This window comes from Caloenas nicobarica, chromosome 28, assembly GCF_036013445.1.
Source record: "Caloenas nicobarica isolate bCalNic1 chromosome 28, bCalNic1.hap1, whole genome shotgun sequence".
NCBI lineage: Eukaryota > Metazoa > Chordata > Aves > Columbiformes > Columbidae > Caloenas > Caloenas nicobarica.
The window spans coordinates 5,396,344-5,417,390 of NC_088272.1; the positions used below are offsets into that span (position 1 = coordinate 5,396,344).

At 51.8% G+C, this 21,047-nt stretch overlaps 2 protein-coding genes across 2 annotated transcripts; one reads left to right on the forward strand and one right to left on the reverse strand.

Moving 5' to 3' along the window:
• The first annotated feature begins 462 nt into the window (after positions 1-462).
• Positions 463-19,124, forward strand: LOC135999429 (olfactory receptor 14A16-like). Its single transcript, XM_065652985.1, has 3 exons — positions 463-1,137; positions 18,405-18,458; positions 19,026-19,124. The coding sequence occupies exons 1-3, from the start codon at positions 463-465 to the stop codon at positions 19,122-19,124; spliced, it is 828 nt and encodes a 275-aa protein (XP_065509057.1).
• Positions 19,125-19,169: 45 nt separating this feature from the next.
• LOC135999431 (olfactory receptor 14C36-like) lies at positions 19,170-20,788 on the reverse strand. Its single transcript, XM_065652986.1, has 3 exons — positions 20,654-20,788; positions 20,114-20,575; positions 19,170-19,193 (listed from the first exon to the last, which is right to left on the reverse strand). Exons 1-3 carry the CDS (start codon positions 20,786-20,788, stop codon positions 19,170-19,172), a joined length of 621 nt encoding a protein of 206 aa, XP_065509058.1.
• Between the last annotated feature and the right edge of the window lie 259 nt (positions 20,789-21,047).

The window sequence follows — 21,047 nt, forward strand, 5'->3', positions numbered from 1 at the left end:
TGTAGCAGGAGCGGTTCCATCTGACAAAGCTGAACCCCAGGACTGGCCCCGGCCCCACCCATCACACAGGGTCAGGCTGACTCCTCAAGAGCCCCTGGGCAGAGACCCTGCTCTTCATTGCACACTCATCAAGCTCCGACGAGGGCTCCAGCCAGGACGTTCTCCTGGAAAAAGAAAAGAGTCTCTTTGTGGGAGGGTCTGTGGGAAATGGCTTTGGTTTTTCCCAGAGAAGTCTCATCTGAACTGTCACTGTCTTTTCCTCCTTGCACAGGTCCTCATGCCCACAGGCAGCAAATGTCCAACAGCAGCTCCATCACCCAGTTCCTCCTCCTGGCGTTCACAGACACACGGGAGCTGCAGCTCTTGCACTTCTGGCTCTTCCTGGGCATCTACCTGGCTGCCCTCCTGGGCAACGGCCTCATCATCACCACCATAGCCTGTGACCAGCACCTCCACACCCCCATGTACTTCTTCCTCCTCAACCTCTCCCTCCTCGACCTGGGCTGCATCTCCATCACTGTCCCCAAATCCATGGCCCACTCCCTGTGGGATACCAGGGTCATTTCTTTTGCAGGTTGTGCTGCCCAAGTCTTCTTTTTAGGTTTCTTGTTAGGTGCAGAGCATTCTCTTCTCACCATCATGTCCTACGACCGCTACGTTGCCATCTGCAAACCCCTGCACTACGGGACCCTCCTGGGCAGCAGAGCTTGTGTCCGCATGGCAGCAGCTGCCTGGGCCACTGGGTTTCTCAATGCTCTGCTGCACACGGCCAATACATTTTCACTGCCACTGTGCAAGGGCAATGCCCTGGACCAGTTCTTCTGTGAAATCCCCCAGATCCTCAAGCTCTCCTGCTCAGATGCCTACCTCAGGGAAGCTGGGCTTCTTGTGGTTACTGTCTGTTTAGGATTTGGGTGTTTTGTGTTCATTGTGGTGTCCTATGTGCAGATCTTGAGGGCCGTGCTGAGGATCCCCTCTGAGCAGGGACGGCACAAAGCCTTTGCCACGTGCCTCCCTCACCTGGCCGTGGTCTCCCTGTTCCTCAGCACTGGCATGTTTGCCTACCTGAAGCCCCCCTCCATCTCCTCCCCATCCCTGGACCTGGTGGTGTCTGTTCTGTACTCAGTGGTGCCTCCAGCAGTGAACCCCCTCATCTACAGCATGAGGAACCAGGAGCTCAAGGATGCCCTGTGGAAACTCATATCTTAGTGTTTTCTGAAGCAATAAACTGCTCATCTCCTTCTACATAGCAGTTTTAATGTAACTAGTTAGAGGTCCAGCCTCTCATTTGTATTTTCTGTTTTTATTGAAGTTGTTTTTTATTGTGATAACATTGTCATTCCCTGTCTAAATCACTGTCTGCTTTTCTTTTATAACCACTGGCTGTGTAAATGAGGAGCCATGGTCTGTGCGTATTTAAACAAAATAAAGGGTCCCGTAGTGATGTGTTTTTCACTATATCCTCCCTGCAAGGCCTGTTTGGAGCTGCAAGGACAGTTCCTGTGTGCATGGGAGGAGGGGAAAAGAGTCCAGCCTGGCAGCCCTGCCAGGGAGCACCAGCGCTTGGCCTTCCAGAGCTGTTCTCGTTCCACTCCCACACTCTCCTTCTCATCCCTTGTGTTGGTGCAAGGCCTGAGTGCTCTGGCAGCCTGGTCACCGTCCTGCTGTGTGTCAGTCCTGTGAGCGCAGGCAGGGACAGGCAATGGGCACTGCTGTGACAGAGCTGGCCTCACAACAGCCTTTGCAGAAAGAAAGGTGATCTCCTATGGACAGGGCCTGAAGGTTTAGCTCTTCTTCCAAGCTTCTCTGTAGAACATGCTGAAGCGACATGCAGATGCAAACACCAGGGCACAGCTGCACAGTGTGTGTGTGCAGGGCTGGGCACACAGCAGTGTCCTCTCACAGCCAGGCCTCCTGCCAGAGACCTGCAGGACCAGCAGAGCAGGGGCTGGGCTGTGCCCCTGTGCACTGGACACCCCGCGGAAGCTGCCCCAGGGCATCGTCATGGACTGGCCCCTCACAACCAGCATTTCCAGCACTGGCCTCTCTCCCCAGCTCACAGAGGTTGTCTTCCCTCCATGGAGGGACACTGAATGAGTAGCTCAGCAGTCCAAGTTTGCATTGTACAGATGAGATGTGAGCATGCACATAATGTACACGAGTTGACATGAACCCAAGTGAGCACAAACGCCATCAGTTATTCCAGGGGGTTCCATGAAGGCCCATGGGACAGACAGTGTCTCGAGGTCACTTCATGTTGAGAGTAACATCCCATGGGAAACCACCAGAATGCAGTACTGGGATGTGCTTCCTTGAACTGAGATCCCTCCCTGTGTCCATTCCACGTGACATGGGACATCTCAGACGAATACAGAGCAGGGGGACACACCTTAGGGCTGAGGTACCTCCCATCCCTTCGGAGTGGCAACAAGAGGTTTTCATCGAACAGATGAGCTGTGAGCATGCATGTCATGTATGTGAGGTGAGAGGAACCTCAGGTGAGATGAGCCCAGGTGAAAACAAACAGCCATTCCTTGAGGTTCCATGAAGGCCTGTGGGGCAGACAGTGTCTAGAGCTCGCTTCATGTTGGATGTTACATACCAGAGAAATCAGCCTAGATGCAGCACTGGGATATTTCCCCACTTAAATCGTTAGTAGGAAATATATTTGATAACTTTGATAGAAGAAACATACAATCATCTGGTCAGGTCCTGGGCCATAGGGGTTTTATGGATGGGTATGGTGTGTTATGACATCAGTTGTGTCTCAGACACTCATAATCCAGTAAGCAGTATGTGACTGTGAAGGGGACAGTGAGGTTAGTTCTGTCTCTGGAGGTGACAGCCCAGCAGCAGGAACGTGGCTGGGAAAGAACCTCTGCATATGTACCCACAGGCCCTACCCAGGAAGAGGCCTTGGAGACAGGTTGTCATGTCCATCCCACCTGAGTACATGATGGGACAGAAACAGGGACATGCTCATGTCTATCAGAGAAGCTGAAGGTCCAGCAGCAGTCATGGTGAGGTTACTTCTCTCTGGTCTAGTGGAAGACCACAAGAAGACTAACAGGTAGGGTTCCCTGCTTGATGGGCAGTTTCTGAGGTGGTATAGCTTTCCCAAGTAGTAGGAACAACCAGGAGAGGAAAAAAAAGCTACCAAGTGCAGATTGGGAAGTGGAGACTGGATATCAGGAGGAAAAAATGTCACTGGAAGGGCAGTGCTGTGGTGCAAGAGGCCACCCAGAGGGAGCTGGATCAGCCCATGGTTTGTGTTCCAAAGAACAGCCAGTGCAGGTGCAGACACATCAGTGAAGGGACAGAAATGCTGGGGTGAGAGCAGGTGGGGAAGCAGATGGGTGTCTGCAGCCTGCAGGGAAAGAGTGGCAGGTGTAGGACTGTGCAGAACAGTCTGCAATGAAGATGACAAAGGCCACTGTTGAGGCTGGAAGGAACCAACAGGACCCAGGTCTCTGACCCCTTGGCCATGGCAGTTGTCCCTGCCACTGAGGCCCAGGAGAAGACATGTTGTCCTCATGGCACTGGGGCCTCGTTGCCTCCTTGCAGCCCCATGGGGAAGCTGGAAGTTGCTGTACCAGTGTTGTCCTTCCCTCGGCCTTGCACACCCACATCCCACGGTCCCAGGAAGAGCCCTGAGCCGTGTGTGAGGGACAGGATCCCCCTTCCCATTGCCTGGAGGTCGTGGCTTCTCCTTTCTGCTTCAGAAAGCAAACCAAGGGGTTTCTCAGCATCAGAGCTGAGGAAAACACTAAAAGGAGACCTCACGGTGGCTACAGCTTCCTCACAAGGGGAGAAGGAAGGGTAGGTACTGATCTCTTCTCTCTGGTGACCAGTGACAGAACCCAAGGGAATGGCAGGAAGATGTGCCGGGGGAGGGTGAGTTGGACATGAGGAAAAGGTTCTTCACCCAGAGGTGCTGGACACTGAACAGGCTCCCCAGGGAGGTGTCACGGCCCCAACCTGAAACGGGGCAACATCCTCAGACATATGGTGTGAACTGTGAGGTTGTCCTGTGGAAGGACAGGAGTTGGACTCAATGATCCTGGAACACAAGAGGTTCCACTTCAATATGAGAAGAAACTTTTTCAGAATGAGGGTGACAGGGCCTGGAACAGGCTGCCCAGGGAGGATGTGGAGTCTCCTTCTCTGCAGACATTCAAAACCCGCCTGGTTCCTATGTAACCTCACGTGGGTGTTCCTGCTCCAGCACGGGGATTGGACTAGATGATCTTTTGAGGTCCCTTTAAATCCCCAACATTCTGCGATTCTGTGATTCTGTGATCCTTGTGGGTCCCTTCCCACTCAGGACATTCTATCATTCTATGAAATACTAGGTCAAAAGCCCATGTTTTCATTGTACAGATGAGTTGCAAACATACACATCATGTGCATGTCCACTGTGTGCATGTGGTGAGATGAACCCAAGGGAGCGCAAATGCTTTCAGCTGTTCATTAGGGATCCATAAAGGTCAGTGGGACAGAGATGGTGTTCAGGGGTCTCTTCCAACCTGTGTTATTGTAGGATTCCATGATTCTTTTCCTTGGAGATCTCTTTCAAGACAGAATAGACAGAGGAAGAAGACAAAAAAGAGACAGAAGCAGAGAGATAAAATGCCCCAGTGTAAATACAGCAGCTCCTCTGAGGAACGTTTCTCCACTCAAACCCTTGATAGGAAATCTATTAGATACATTTGATGAAACCAGCTTAGTTTTACCTGCTCACACACTGGAGCACAAGGAGGGCGATGGCTGGGTACGATGCCATGTGCTCAGCTGTGTCTCAGGAACTCACAGTCCAGTAGGAAGCCAATGGCTGTGGAGGGGACTGTGAGTCACTTGTGCCCCTGCAGGGGACAGGCCAACAGCAGGAACAGGGCTGGGAAAGGACTGGGAGGTCACACATACGAGACGAGCAATCGGGCCCAATCAGCATGGCTTTATGAAAGGCAGGTCCTGCCTGACCAACCTGATCTCCTCCTGTGACAAGGTGACCGGCTTAGCAGATGAGGGAAAGTCTGTCGTGGGGGAGTGAATCCGCCACACAGGCTGTGGATGTTGTGTACTTAGACGTCAGTAAAGCCTTTGACACCGTATCCCACAGCATCTCCTGGAGAAGCTGCAGCTCATGGCCTGGATGGGTGTATCTGTGATGGATAAAGAATTGGCTGGAGGGCTGGGCCCAAAGAGTTGTGGTGAACGGAGCCAAACCCAGTTGGCGGCCGGTCACGAGTGGTGTTCCCAGGGCTCAGTATTGGGGCCAGTTCTGTTTAATCTCTTTGTCAATGATCTGGATGAGGGGATCGAGTGCACCCTTAGTAAGTTTGCAGATGACACGAAATTGGGTGGGAGTGTTGATCTGCTGGAGGGTCGGAAGGCCATACAGAGGGACATTGGCTGAATGAGGCCAATTGTCTGAGGTTCAACAAGGCCAAGTGCCGGGTCCTGCACTTGGGTCATAACAATCCCCTGCAACAATACAGGCTTGGGGAAGAGTGGCTGGAAAGCCGCCTGGTGGAAAAAGACCTGGAGGTGTTGATTGGCAGGTGCTGAACATGAGCCAGCGTGTGCCCAGGTGGCCAAAAGGCCAATGGCCTCCTGGTGTGCATCAAGAATAGTGTAGTGGGCAGAACCGGGGCAGCGATCATCCCCTTGTACTTGGTGCTGGTGAGGACACAACTCGAATCCTCAGTTCGGTTTTGGGTTCCTCACTATAAGAAAGAACATGAGGTGCTGGAGTGAGTGCAGAGGAGGGGACAAGGCTGTTGAGGGTCTGGAGCACAAGTCTTCTGAGGAGTAGCTGAGGGACCCGGGGGTGTTTAGCCTGGAGAAAAGGAGACTGAAGGGAGACCTTTTTGCTCTCTACAACTACCTGAAAGGAGGTTGCAGCATGGAGGGTGTTGGTCTTCTCCTGGGTAGCAAGTGATAGGATGAGAGGAAATGGCCTCAGCTTGTGCCAGAGAAGGTTCAGAATTGATATTGGGAAACATTTCTTCATGGAAAAGGTTGTGAAGCAGTGGAACAGGCTGTCCGGGGAAGTGGTTGAGTCACCATTGCTGGAGGTGTCTAAAAGATGTATAGATGCGGTTCTTAGGGTTTAGTGCAAGAGTTGGGTTATGGTTGGACTCGACGATCTCAATGGACTCTTCCACCGGAAATGATTCTATGATTCTATGATCCTTTCTGGAATATTAATAGCTGATAGTTAAGCTCATGACTTGTTTCTGGGATGTGTGCTTTTAAGCTCACAACTTCCAGTGTCTCTGACAGGGCAGCGGAAGGCACCTAACTGGAACCCTAACTGTGAGATTCCCTCTGCTGAAGGACCTTTTTGGGTTTTGATTTCGCCACCTGGAAGCCCCTGGGAGCCCTTGCGAGAGTGGCTGACGTGGCGTGGGCGTTACCACAGTGATGGCGATCACACTCCCACCCCTCACCTTGAAAAAGCCTCAGGGACAGCAGTTCCTGTGTGAGGAAAGGCGGAGGGAGCTGGGGCTCTTGAGCTTGGAGGAGACTGAGGGGTGACCTCATTCATGGGGATCAATATGTGAAGGGTGAGTGTCATGAAGATGGAGCCAGGCTCTTCTGGGTGACAACCAGTGATAGGACAAGGGGCAATGGGTGCAAACTGGAACACAGGAGGTTCCACTTCAATACGAGAAGAAACTTCTTCTCAGTGATGGTAACAGAGCCTGGACCAGGCCGCCCAGGGAGGTTGTGGAGTCTCCTTCTCTGCAGACATTCCAACCCACCTGGACACCTTCTGTGTAACCTCATCTGGGTGTTCCTGCTCCGGCGGGGGGGTTGGACTGGATGAACTTTCAAGGTCCCATCTGTCACAGTCCATCCGGTGATATGCTCGTGATGGTTCATTTACCCTGATCTCGAAGCGCAAAATTAAGGCAACCAAAATGCCAAGCGGTTATAATTCAATCAAACAGTGTTACTTTATTATTTTGGCCTTAGTAGCAGGGAGGAGGTGGGGGCAAGTTTGGCTGAGGCAGCAGGTGAAAATCCATCTTCTGCACAGCAGCTATAGTCCCCAGGTGGGAGAGACCTGTAGAACACAATTCCTTTTAGGAGGTGGGGGCAAGTCTGGCTGCGGCAGCAGGTGGAATCCGTACAGCAGCCATTGTTACCTGTAGCCCCCGGGTTGGAGAGACCTGTACAACACAATTTTTTTCGTCAGGCCTCTCTCCAAGTCATTTTCCAATTCTTTCTATCAGGACATCTGTTCTCCAAGTCCCTGACGGCGATGTTCAGGCAAGTACTGTTCTTTGGACCGACTCTTACACCTTCCAATCCCTGATTTCTGTGATTCTGTGAGATGGAGGGGCCAGGAGAGGGAGATGTGAGGAGATGGATGGGTGAGGAGATAGACACACCAAGAGAGGGAGGGTCAGGTGGGTGGTGGGTGAGGAGCTCGGGATGGACAGATGGACAGAGACACCAGGAGATGGACGTGGAGATGGAGATGGAGATGATGGAGATGGAGATGGAGATGGAGGTGGAGATAGAGATGGAGATGGAGATGATGGAGATGGAGATGGAGATGGAGATGGAGATGATGGAGATGGAGATGGAGATGGAGATGATGGAGGTGGAGATGGAGATGGAGATGGAGATGGAGATGATGAAGGGACCAGGAGGTGGGTGAGAAGGTGGGGATGGACAGATGGACAGATGAGGGTGGAAACACCAGGAGATGGAGAATGAGGGTCAGGTGGGTGGTGGGATGAGGAGATGGAGGGATGGCCATGTGGAGGGACGGATGGATGGACAGATGGATGATGGACAAGTAGACACCGGACAACTAGATGGCCCCTGCTGGGCCCTCCGCCCACTCACACGTCTTGTTGGGCAACACCAACTTCCTGGTGGCCCCAAAATGGATCCAGATGAACTTCCCTGGGAGAGCAGCAGTGGCCACTGCCCCTGGCAGACCCCACCCACAGACCCCACCCACAGGCCCCACCCCCTCCACTCACCAATCAGGAGGAGTTGACGGGAGTTGTTGGGATCTTGGGTTTTCCATCCTCCAGATGAGGTTGGATGAAGTTGGGAAGAGGTTTGGGGGTCTCAGTTGGGGTTCAACATCCTCCAGGTGGGGCAAAGTTGGGGAGATCTTGGAGTCTTGGAGTTCAACGTTGTCAGCGTGAGGTGGGAGAACATTGAGGGAGATGGTTTATGTCTTGGGTTCTCCATCCTTCCAGGGGAAGAGGGATGAATTTGGGGAGATGTTTGCGGTCTTGGTTGGGGTTCAACATCCTCCGGGTGGGACAACACTGAGGGAGATGTTGGGGGTCTTGGAGATCTCCACCGGCTTGATGAGGAGAGATGAAGTTGGGGGAGATGGTTGGGTCTTGGGTACTCCATCCCCCAGGTGGGACAACACTGCGGGAGATGTTTTGGAGTCCTGGGTTCTCCACATTCCAGATGAGGTAGAACAAAGTTGGCAAAGATGTTTGGAGTCTTGGTTGGGGTTCAACATCCTCCAGGTGAAGAAGGCATGAAGTTGAGGAGGTGTTTGGGGACTTGGGGTTCAATATCCTCCAGGTGGGACAAAATTGAGTGAGATGTTGGGGTTCAACATCCTCTGGATGACGTGGGACAACACTGCGGGAGATGTTTGGTGTCTTGGGGTTCTCCACCCTCTAGATGAGGTGGGACAATGTTGGAGAGATGTTTGGGGTCTTGGTTGGGGTTCAACATCCTCCATATGAGGTGGGGTGAAGTTGGGGAGATGGTTGGGGTCTTGGGATTCTCCACCGGCTAGATGAGGTGGGACAAAGTTGGAGAGGTGTTTGGGGTCTTGGGTTCACTGTTCCCCAGATGGGACAACATTGGAGGAGATGTTTGGTCTCAGCTGGAGTTCAACCTCCTCCAGGTGAGGTGGGGTGAAGTTGGGGGAGATGTTTGGTCTTGGGTTCCAACATCCTCTAGATGAGGTGCGGTGAAGTTAGGGAGATGGCTGGGGCTCAACATCCCCAGGTGAGGAGGGGGTAAGTTTGGGGAGAAGTTTTGAGGTCTTGGAGTTCAATACTCTCCACATAAGGTGGGACGAAGTTGGGGGAGATGTTGAGGCTCTGGTTGGCCCAAGGGGTCCAGACATGGGACATCGGGGCCTGGGTGGCACAATGGAGCTGGAGATGGGACATCATAAGACTTGGTGTCCCCAAAGTGTCCACGAATAGGACATCCTGAGTCTTGATGGCTTCACAGGGTCCAGGGATGTGACATCTTGGCCTGGGTGGCCCAAAGTGTCCGGGGATGGGATATTCTAGGTCTCGTTGGCCTAAGGGGTCCAGGGGTGGGACATCCTGCTCTGCGTAGCCCAGAGGATACAGGGATGGGAAATTTTGGCTCTTGATGGCCCAAGGAGGCTGGAGATGGGACAATTTGAGTCCAGGGATGAGATATCCTGGGTCTGGGTGTCCCAGGTGGTCCAGGGTGGGACATCTTGGTCTTGGTGTCCCAAGATGGTTGGACATGGGACATCCTGATCTCGGTAGCCGAAAGGGTCCAGAGACGGGATATCCTGGGTCTTGGTGTCCTCACAGTGTCCAGGGATGGGACATCTAGGCCTGGCTGTCCCAAAGTGTCCAGGGATGGGACAGTTTAGGTCTTGGTGGCCCAAAGTGTCCAGGGATGGGACATCCTGGCCTGGGTGGTCCATGGGTTGGGGCATTTAACATCTTGATGGCTCAAGATGGCTGCAAATGGGACATCTTGAGTCCAGAGAAGGGATGTCCTTGGTCTTATTGTCCCCAAAGTGTCCAAGGATGGGACATCTTGGGTCTTGGTGGTCTAAGGGGTTCCAGGATAGAACATTTTCAGTATTGGTGGCCCAAAGTGTGCAGATATGGGACATTTTATGTCCCGGTGGCCTAAGGGTTTCAGGGATGGCACATCTTGTGCTGAGTTGCCCAAGATATCCAGGGATGGGAAATTTTGGCTCTTGATGGCCCAAGGGCGCTGGAGATGGGACATTTTGGGTCCAGAGATGGCACAACCTTGGTCTTGGTGGAGCAAGGGGGCTGGAGATTGGACATTCTGCATCTTGGTGGCCCAGAGTGTCCAGCGATGGGAAATCTTCGGTGCAAGGATAGGACATCTTGGCCCGGGAGCTCCAGGGGTCCAAGGGTTGGGACATCCTGGGTCTTGGTGGCCCAGAGAGTCCAGGGATGGGACATTTTGGGTCCAGAGATGGGACATCTTCACTCCAGGAAAGGGACATATTGGTCTCGGTGACCCACGGGGTCCAGTGATGCGATATCTTGGTCTTGGTGGACCAAGATGACTGGAGGTGGTACATCCTCGTCTTGGTGGCCCAAAGTGTGCAGGGATGGGACTTCTTGTGTTCAGGAATGGGACATCTTGGCCTGGGTGGTCCAATGGTCCCAAGGGTTGGGACACTGTAGGACTTGGTGGCCCAAGATGCCTGGAGATGGGACATTTTGGGTCTTGGTGGCTTAAAAGTTCCAGAGATGGGACATCCTGCATCTTGATGGCCCAAAGTGTCCAGGGATAGGACATTTTGTGTCCAGAGATGGGACGTCTTGGATCTAGGGATGGGACATCTTGGTCTCAGTGGCCCAAAGTTTCCAGAGATGGGGCATCGGAGCTCTGAGATGGGTCATTTTGGTTCACAGTGGCCCAAGGAGTCCAAAGATGGGACATCTTGGTCTTGGTTGCCCAAGATGGCTGGACGTGGGACATCTTAGGACTTGGTGTCCCCAAAGGGTCTAGGGATGAGACATCCTGGGTCTTGGTGGCCTCACAGTGTCCAGGGATGGGACATCTAGGCCTGGGTGTCCCAAAGTGTCCAGGGATGGGACGTTTTAGGTCTTGGTGGCCAAATGTGTCCAGGGGTCTGGGATTGGACATTTTATATCTTGGTGGCCTAAGGGGTCCAGAAAAGGGACATCCTGGGTCTTGGTGGTTCAAAGTGTCCAGGGAATTGGCATCTTGGCCTGGGTGGTCTATGGTTTAGGGCATTTAGGTATTGGTGGCTCAAGGGGGCTGGAGATGGGACATATTGTGTCCAGAGATGGGACATCCTGGGTCTTGTTGGCCCAAAGTGTCCAGGGATGAGACATCTTGGTCTCTTTGGCCTAAGGGGTCCAGGGATGGGACATCTTGGCTGTGGTTGGCCCAAATGTCCAGGGATGGGACATCCGGGGTCTGGGATGAGACACCCTTGCTCTCTGTGGCCCAAGGGGTCCAGGGATAGGACATTTTTGGTCTGGGTGGTCCAAGGGGTCCAGAGATGGGACATTTTATGTCTTGATCACCCAAAGTCTCCAGGGATGGTACATCCGGGTTCTGGGATTGGACATTTTATGTCTTTGTGGCCAAAGTTGTCCAGAGATGGGAAATCTTGGTCTGGGTGGTCCAAGGGGGCTGGAGATGGGACATCTTAGGACTTGGTGTCCCCAAAGTTTCCAGGAATGGGTCATCCTGGGTCTCGGAGGCTTCATGGGGTCCAGAGATGGGATATCTGGGCCTTTGAGGCCTAAAGTGTCTAGGGATGAGACATCTTGGATCCAGGGATGGGACATTTTAGGTCTTGGTCCAAAGTCTCTAGGGATGGGATACCCGGTGTCTGGCATGGGACATTCTGGCTCTCAGTGGCCCAAGGAGTCCAGGGACACGACATTTTAAGTTTTGGGGCCCTAATGGGTCCAGGGACAGGAAATTTAACCCTGAGCGGCCCAAGGTGTCCAGGGATGGGAGATTTTGGCTCTTAGGGGCCTCACAGTTTCCAGGGATGGGACATAGCGGCAGCAAGAGCGACTCCGGTAGCAGTGCCGGCCATGGCAGCGTGTCTGGCTGCCACCCCGTCTCCTCTTTCACCAGGACCGGGCCATGGCGGAGTGGCCACGTCCCTGTCCTGCCAGAGGATGCAGCTCTGCACCCCCAGCCCCACTTTTAAAGGGGTGCCTGGGTGGGGCCCTTTGTGACATCACCAGTGACATCACAATGCCCCACTGTGGCAGCTGCACATCCCCCTGAGATCCAGAGGCTTCAATAGGGCAGTCGATGGCTCCTTCGCACCTTTTGTGCCCCGCTGTGCCTGTCCCCACGTACACACCAGGGTGGTACCAAGGTGCTGACAGTCACATCCTCCCCTGCCCCGGGCAGGGTGACTTCACCTGCACCAGCTGGGGGGCAGGAGGGGTGGGACCCTCAGTCAGTTGACAGGGTCCTCAACAAAGGAGGTGCCCAGAGAGACCGAGAAGCTTCTGGACTATGTTGTAATGCCCACAGCCTGTCACGTCCTGCCCTCAGGTATGAGTGTGGAATGGAGGGAATGCAGATTCTCGTTTTCCTGTTTCTGGGAGAGTTTCATCCTCGGTGGAGGAGGGAGCTGAAGGTGTAACGGGTAGGACTTCTTTCATGCTCTGTGAATGTTCTTTTGGATTATGCCACCTTGATACCAGTTTACTCAGTTTATCAAGGGGTAAGTAAGCCCTCCATTATATCTCCGGGAACTCCCTTTTTAATTCCCAAAACCCACCATTGTTGTCGCATCTTAGGTTGTTCCCCCTTTCCTCTTCTAATATGCGGATGCTTCTTTCTTGGAGCACTGGTAGCAGCAGCAGTACTGGTAGAAAGGGGCACATTCTTGACTTCAACATGACAGATTCCTCTCGACCTTTCTTCTAGGATCTTTACAGGGCCACATTTCCTATTATAATGTATCAATTCTTGTGCTGTTTCCCCCCACGTCCACACCTTTTTAGTATTTGGTTGGTTGGGGAAAGTCAGGGCAGGGGTGAACAGTGAATCAATGGCAGTGTCAGGTCCATCCCTCTGGCTCCCACTTCTGGTACCCTGGCTTCTGATCAAACCTTCCAACCTTTCTACTGGGCTCATCAATGCGATTGTCCTTTGAAGGTTTAAGTGACTCTGGAAGTCCCCTTATCAAGGGAGTCATCATGTCAGGACTCACTGCCAGCGTCATTGAGGATTCACATTTGGGAATCAATTTTCTTTCATGTATCATTTGCAAGCAGGCTGCTTTGTGTACACTTTCTAGCAATTGATCAGGTGTGCCAGTGATTGCCAGGGGCTCTCCCCTATCTAAAGGGCTTAGCCCTCCAGCCCAATAAGCAGCTCGCTGGGTTAGGGATCACGGGGCACGTCTGTCACCAGTTGTTAAGAAAACTTCATACCCCCAGTAACCATTAGCTTCCTGTTCACTTAACTGAATTTGGTCTCTCCCAGTTAGGGATACGCGCCACACGTACTCAGTTCTTTAGGGAGGCACCCATACTCTTTCTTTAGTTTGCCAGCTCGGTGGCAGTGTAAGGTGTTTGCTTAGTTGTAATGTGAGGGTCAGTATCCTCCTCATTTGCATAAAAATATTCTGTTTTCACTAAGGGTCTCACGTGTGGGTATTCCTCATCACGTCTTCTCATCTCCTCCAATTCTTTCTGAGGGTAAATCTGATTTATTTGTCTGATACCTTTCTCCTCTAGCTGCCGCTCCCTCAGCACTCCTGTGTTTTATAAACATTCCTCCTTTAGAGTAGCTTGTAATGAGCGGTTTTCTTCCATCACTTTTTCTAGTTGTGGTGAACAATTTTCTAATTTTTGTTCTAAATTGGAGATTGTTTTTTGCAAAATCTGCACCAGATTTTCAAGGGATTCTATAATTTTGCTTTCATTACTACATCACCTGAGACGATCTTCAATCGCTGCTACTAGGATGGCTCCTACGACAGCACAGAACATAGCTTTGTTCTTATCTGATCTAAACTTAGTCTGTAGAGAAATTACTTGGTCCACTACACTCTGTAAATTAGCCCAGTTATTACGAGCCCAGTCTTCTCTGGATACAGAGGGTCGAGCCCCATACTTTGCTAAAAGTGTGCAGAACGAGCTTCGATCTTTCACTAGCCAAAACTCTTGACTATCAGCCTTTTCAGTCATTCTTATTATGAAGGGACCAAACCCACGTCGGGAAGGCAAAACTTAGTTACACAAATCCACAGCAACTGCTGTGTCACCTTTCTCTTTCCCGAGTGGTTAGAGGGGCCAAATATCTGCTACAGGAAGGCTCAACTTAGTTACACAAACACTCAAAGTTGCCCCTTCACTCTCTCTAGCAGACAATTCTCATCAACATGAGAACAACACCCATTTTTGCACTTTGAGATCCCGGAGACAGAGCCCTCAACTCAAGTTTGGAGCACTCAACACCAAGGTGTGTGTGGTGTGTGGGAAATCTGAATTGCCTCCCTCGCATTCTGGACACCTCTCACCTTATTGGTTAGGGCAAGTTGTGGCTGGAGTGAAACTTTCTTCCCCTAATACTGACCACACAATACCTGCACTCCTCTGTATTCTCAGAATCCTGTCCGTGACACCAATTTAATGTCACGGTCCATTTGATGATGGACTCGTGATGGTTCGTTTTCCTTGATCTTGAAGCGCAAAATTAAGGCAACCAAAATGCCAAGGGGTTATAATTCAATCAAACAGTGTTAACTCTCTAATTTTCCTGTAAAGCGGCATGTCATAGAGAAAGTGGAGAAAAGGGGAAGAGGAAAAAAAGGGGGAAAGAGGATTAGCTACCAGTTTTCCAGAACTGGGAATGGATTTAGGACACAAATGTCTTCAGCCCCAGGGGCACAGACACCTGGTGTCAGTGTAGATGCTCCAGGAACCCCTGCCCAGGCTCCACCTGCATCGCAAGGTGCTCTGGTCTCCCCCAGGTCCTCTGTGATAGAGGCCAATCCCAGGCCAGCACCTCCCGTGCACTGGGGCCCCTCAAATGGCCCTGGCTGTTTATGGTGAGACAACTGGTGACTGATGTCTGCCTGGAAAGGTGCACTTTTTCGTTGTCATTTTTTGGTTGTTTTTTTTTCTTGTTGTTGTTGTTGGTTGGTTGGGTTGGGTTTTTTTCTTTGGTGCTGTGGGGTTTTTTTGTTACTTTCGTTTGTTTGTTTGTTTGATGGGAGTTTTTTTGTTTGGTTGGTTTTTTAACATATAAAAATAAAAAAAAAAGCCAAAAAGTGAATTAGTGAGAAGTGTACAAAGGATAGGAAAAAAAATACTGGTCTTCCCCTGTACTTCCATTACCAACACTCTATTATTTCATCTCCCTCGTCATTCAGGAGTTTCCACCTCTCCTGACCTGTCCATGTCAAAGGACAACTTCCCAGCAGACTGTCTGGACGTTTGCCCTTCCCAGTGCTCTCAGGTTTCCTCCTCCACTTGCTCTTTGGTCATTCAGTTGCCTCTCAACTCTCTGGTTTCTGATTTGATCTTCAGGGTGTTACAAACTTGCCCTATTCTTCAGAAGTCTAATTAACATGGTAGTTAATGTGTTAATTGTGTTTATATATATCCTTTCCTATCTCTCTGTCTAAAACAGTTCTTGTGTGGATGTCCCGTGTGGATGGTGGACCTCATTAGATCCAGCTTACACACACAGTTGAGGAAAGTGGTTTAGTGTTTATGAAATTGTGTAGTGTTTACACAGGAGAGCAGGTGGGAGCTGGTGTGCAGGAGCTGCAGCATCCACCTGCAGAGCTCAGTGCAGAAGTCTGATGTGAGGAAAAGTGATGCCAGTCCCAGGTGGCCAATGAGGGAACGGGCAGACTGGGGGTGGGCGGTGAGCAGCAAGGGTGTCCATACAGTGTCCAGCCTCAAGGGACTGTTCTCCTGCCTGTCCAAATGTCTTCAGGAGACCCTCTGGATCAATGTCCATTGCAGAATGCTGCTGTCACTTCTTCTACACACTGAAAAATGACAGAAAATACCCTTGAAAGAAAATCCCTTCTTTATGAAATCTTCTTTGAAATCTTCATCAGTAAGTGTCCCATTGAAACCTCTCCAGTTAGTTCTACAAGTCTTGAAGACTGGAAGAAAATTAAGAAAGAAACATGGCTTGTTAGGGCTTTCTGTGTTTTAATGAGCCCCATGGCGTATTTGGTGCTGAGTCCATGAACCTCAGATACCAAGAGCAGACTGAAGAATCTCCTCAAGAAGTCCAAGTCAGAAGCAAAGCCCAAAGTACCTTGAAGCATTAATGGGCCCCACTGAGGGCTGTTACTGACAAAGCCTCACCAGGGACTCATTAGAGCAGATAATTGGAGGCAGTGATTGCATCAGGCAAAGGCAAAGTGCAGCAGCTCTGATGCTGAGAAAACCCTTGATTTGTTTGATGAAGGACAATGGCCAAGCCTTGACCCCCTGCCCCTGGGAAGGGAGATCCTGTCCCTCACGCGTGTCTCAGGGCTCTTCCTGGGGATGTGGGGATGATGCCCAGTGCAGGACAATGGTGTGACACTCCCTGGGGGTGCAAGGAGGCAATGGGGTGCCATGGCCATGACAACCATGTGTCTCCTCTTCGGCCTCGCTGTCAGGGACATCAGCCATAACCAAGGGGACAAAGACCTCAGGTCTTTCAGGGACATGCAGCCTTGCCAGCGCCCTTGGCCATCTCCACCACGGTCCATCCTACACTGTCCCAGGCCTGTGGCTGTTTCCCCACAGGCTGCAGACACCCCATGCGCTTCCCCAGCTTGTTCTCACCCCAGTGTGTCCCCACCTGTGCTGCTTTCTCTCCATCCCCACCAGCTGTTCCTTGAAACACAAAGTCATGGCTGATCCAGAGTCCTTCTGAATGACCACAGCACTGTGCTCAGAATGACATTTCTTTGTCCTGAGGTCCACTCTGGACCTCCAGAGCTGCAGTTTCTGACGGTTTTCCTTTCTCATGTTGTTTCCCTCTACCAAAAAAAAAAAAAACCAAACCCAAAAAAGTGCCATCATCTTGGAAAGTGATTTTCAAGATTTCTGAAGCTACTAGTACTCTTTCTTGTCGTGGTTTTACCACAGCCACCAGCTAAGACCATGAGAGCTGCTCATATCCTGCTCCCAGTCTCCAAGTGGGATAAGGGAGAGAACTGAAGGGGAAGGGAGAAACTTGTGGGTTTAGAAAAAAAAAATAATAAGACAATAAAAATAATGCACTACTACTACTAATATACTAGAATATACATAAAGTAAAATATATGATACTCAGTGCAATCCCTAACATAACTCCAGCTGTGCCAAACAGACAGCCCAGGAGAAGGGAGCACCCTGGTCCTGAAGAGCCGATCCCAGCAAGAGAAAGTAAAAGTGCAAAAGGCCCATGGGCCAACTGCAAAATGGCAGAACGGCAAAAGGCCAGACTGACATCGAACACTCCAGCTGTGTGACTCCTCCCAGTGCAGCCCAATGTGCTCATGGGCATATTCCTGTTTAGCACCACTGAGAACTGACTGAACAGCCAGGCTCAGAGGGTTGTGACCAGGGGCACAAAGCCCAGCAGGAGGTACCATGAGGAGCACTGAAGGACACCACATCCCTACCCAACATCTCCTCCCCACAGGTGTCTCTTGGGTCCCTGGAACCACCTCAGTGACAAGGGGGAGAGCACTGCCTGTATGGGGTGGAGGAGATGGGGTCTGGAATGAGGGTCCTGGGGCAGTTTCTCCTGGTTGTTCGTGCAGCAACAAGCTGGGTCGGATATTTGGAGAGAGGAACTCTTCCTAAGGGCCTCCAATGGGCTTGGGGATGGTCTACAGTTTCCTGCATGCTGCCTTTTCTGGTGGAGATCACAGAGGCTGCCGGCCCTTTAGAGGACCCAGGACAGGCCTTGTCCTTCCTCTGGTCACAGCTGGACCCCAGTTCTCCAGCTCGGCCCCAGCTCAGGAGCCTTGTCTAGGGGTGACTTTTGGGGTAAGGTTGACAAGAGGGGTGCATAAGTTTGTCTTAAGGACATGTGATGAGCACCAGGACTGAAGTACCAGAGCAAAATGATGTGGCTTCTGGGTGAATACTTTGTTCGGTGCAAATCCTGAAACAGAGTCCCAGACTTGCTTTCCATGCCACCCTTCACGACGGATGATGCACTAAAAGATGGCAAGTGGGGGACACCAATCCTTCTCCAGGTACTTCCCGGGCCTGGTGAAGCACCAGGACAGCAAGGACTTCTGGCCCTGCACTCTGAACTCTGCGTATTATCTTGGGGCAGCTGAACACCAGCATTTTTCTCTCCAAGGCAATTTCCAGCCCCGGTCAGCTCCTGTCTGATCTCCCCCCATCCCTCCTCTGATCTGGTCTGGTGCTCCTGGCCCCTTCCCTGTGCTCCCCACAGGGCCCCAACCTGGCACTGACGCTCTACAGAGCAGGTTGGCTGCAGGGCCATGGGGTGACTCCACACTGGTTGTGCTGCTCGGTGAGGGACACAGATGCAACTGCATGGGCTGCACTGTCACTGAGCTCTTTCCTGGGGGTCTAAAGCTCTGGAATGGGTTCAGAGCATTTCTTGGGACTCATTGGGTTTTCCGCGCATTTCGGTTCAGCAATCCCTGTCTTGTCCTTCAGGTGCCTGGAGATCGGTGCAGGAAGACGCACCCTGTCCCCTTCCCAGGGACAGAGGTAGGCTGACCAGCCCGTAATTATTCAAATTGTCCTTCCTGCCCTTCTTGAAGATGGGTTTGACATCTTCCTTTCCCAAGGAACTCAGAACTTCTCTGATTCTGCTGTCACTTTTGAAAGCACAGTCCAGAATCATGGGCAAGGGTGATGTAGCAGACAGGAGCACTTGCAATGAGCCTGTCCCAGCAGCTGGGATGAATCTCACTCGGCCACTGAGGTTTATTCCTGGAGTCACACACAGAAATGCCAGGATTCCATCAGGCATCTGTGTCTGAGCTGGTCTCAGGACTGCTTATGCACCCAGGGATGCTCAGAGATAACGTCTGTCCCTTTTACACACAGAGGCAGGAGTCACAGTGGGTCTCTGGCCTCCTGTAGCCACTCAAAGGGATGGGAGACACCTCAGCCCTGTGGTGTGTCACCCTGCTCTGCACTCATCTGAGATGTCCCACATTGTGAGGAATGGACACGGGGATCACAGTCCAAGGAAGAAGATCCCAGTGGGTGGTTTCCCATGGGCTGTTACTCTCAATGTGAAGTGACCTCGAGACACTGTCTGTCCCACAGGCGTTCATGGAGCTCCCAGGAACAGCTGATGGTGTTTGTGCTCACTCGGTTTCATCTCACCTCAGGTACATGATGTGTGTGCTCACACCTCATCTGTAGAATGCAAACATGGACTTCTGACCTACTCATTCTGTGTCCATCCATTTAGGGAAGAGCAACTTCTGTGAGCTGGGGAGAGAGGCCAGTGCTGGAAAGGGACGTTGTGAGGGGCCAGTGCATCATGATTGTCCTGGGGCAGCTTCCACGGGGTGTCCAGTGCACAGGGGCACAGCCCAGCCCCTGCTCTGCTGGTCCTGCAGGTCTCTGGCAGGAGGCCTGGCTGTGAGAGGACACTGCTGTGTGCCCAGCCCTGCACACACACACTGTGCAGCTGTACCCTGCTGTTTGCATCTGCATGTCACTTCAGCATGTTCTGCAGAGAAGCTTGGAAGAAGAGCTAAACCTTCAGGCCCTGCCCATAGGAGATGACCTTTCTTTCTGGAAAGGCTGTTCTGAGGCCAGCTCTGTCACAGCAGTGCCCATTGCCTGTCCCTGCCTGCACTCACAGGACTGACACACAGCAGGACAGTGACCAGGCTGCCAGAGCACTCAGGCCTTGCACCAACACAAGGGATGAGAAGGAGAGTGTGGGAGTGGAACGAGAACAGCTCTGGAAGGCCAAGCGCTGCTGCTCCCTGGCAGGGCTGACAAGCGAGAGCTCTTTCCCCTTCCACCCATGCACACAGGAACTGTCGCTGCAGCTTGAAAAAGGTCTTGGAGTTCGGATGTCAGCAGAAAACAGTTTGCCGGAGAGCCCTTTATTTTGCTTAAACACAGGGAGCATGATTCCTCATGGACACAGACACTCAGTGAGAAAAGAAAAGCAGGCAGTGAACTAAAAATGGAATTACAGTATTATCATAAGAGAAAAACACAACTATAAACAAAAAATACTGCACACAGGATGAATCTGCAATGAGTTAGACTATAACTCGTATGTAGAAGAAGACAGAGACAGTTTATAGCTTCGGAAGAAATCCAGTCATCAGTTTCCACAGGGCATCCTTGAGCTCCTGGTTCCTCATGCTGTAGATGAGGGGGTTCACTGCTGGAGGAACCACCGAGTACAGAACAGACACCACCAGCTCCAGGGATGGGGAGGAGATGGAGGGGGGCTTCAGATAGGCAAACATGGCAGTGCTGACAAACAGGGAGACCACGGCCAGGTGAGGGAGGCACGTGGCAAAGGCTTTGTGCCGTCCCTGCTCAGAGGGGATCCTCAGAACAGCCCTCAAGATCTGCACGTAGGACACCACGATGAACACAAAACACCCAAATCCTAAACAGGCACTAACCACAAGAAGCCCAGCTTCCCTAAAGTAGGACTGTGAGCAGGAGAGCTTGAGGATCTGGGGGATTTCACAGAAGAACTGGTCCAGGGCATTGCCCTTGCACAGCGGCAGTGAAAATGTATTGGCCGTGTGCAGCAGAGCATTGAGAAACCCAGTGGCCCAGGCAGCTGCTGCCATGTGGACACAAGCTCTGCTGCCCAGGAGGGTCCCGTAGTGCAGGGGTTTGCAGATGGCAACGTAGCGGTCATAGGACATGACGGTGAGAAGAAAATACTCTGCACCAAACAAGAAACATACACAGAAGACCTGGGCAGCACATCCAGCAAAGGAAACGACCCTGGTATCCCACAGAGAGTTGACCATGGATTTGGGCACAGTGATGGAGGTGGAGCCCAGGTCCAGGAGGGCGAGGTTGAGCAAGAAGAAGTACATGGGGGTGTGGAGGTGCTGGTCACAGGCTATGGTGGTGATGATGAGGCCGTTGCCCAGGAGGGCAGCCAGGTAGATGCCCAGGAAGAGCCAGAAGTGCAAGAGCTGCAGCTCCCGTGTGTCTGTGAACGCCAGGAGGAGGAACTGGGTGATGGAGCTGCTGTTGGACATTTGCTGCCTGTGGGCATGAGGACCTGTGCAAGGAGGAAAAGACAGTGACAATTTAGGGGAGACTTCTCTGGGAAAAACCAAAGCCATTTCC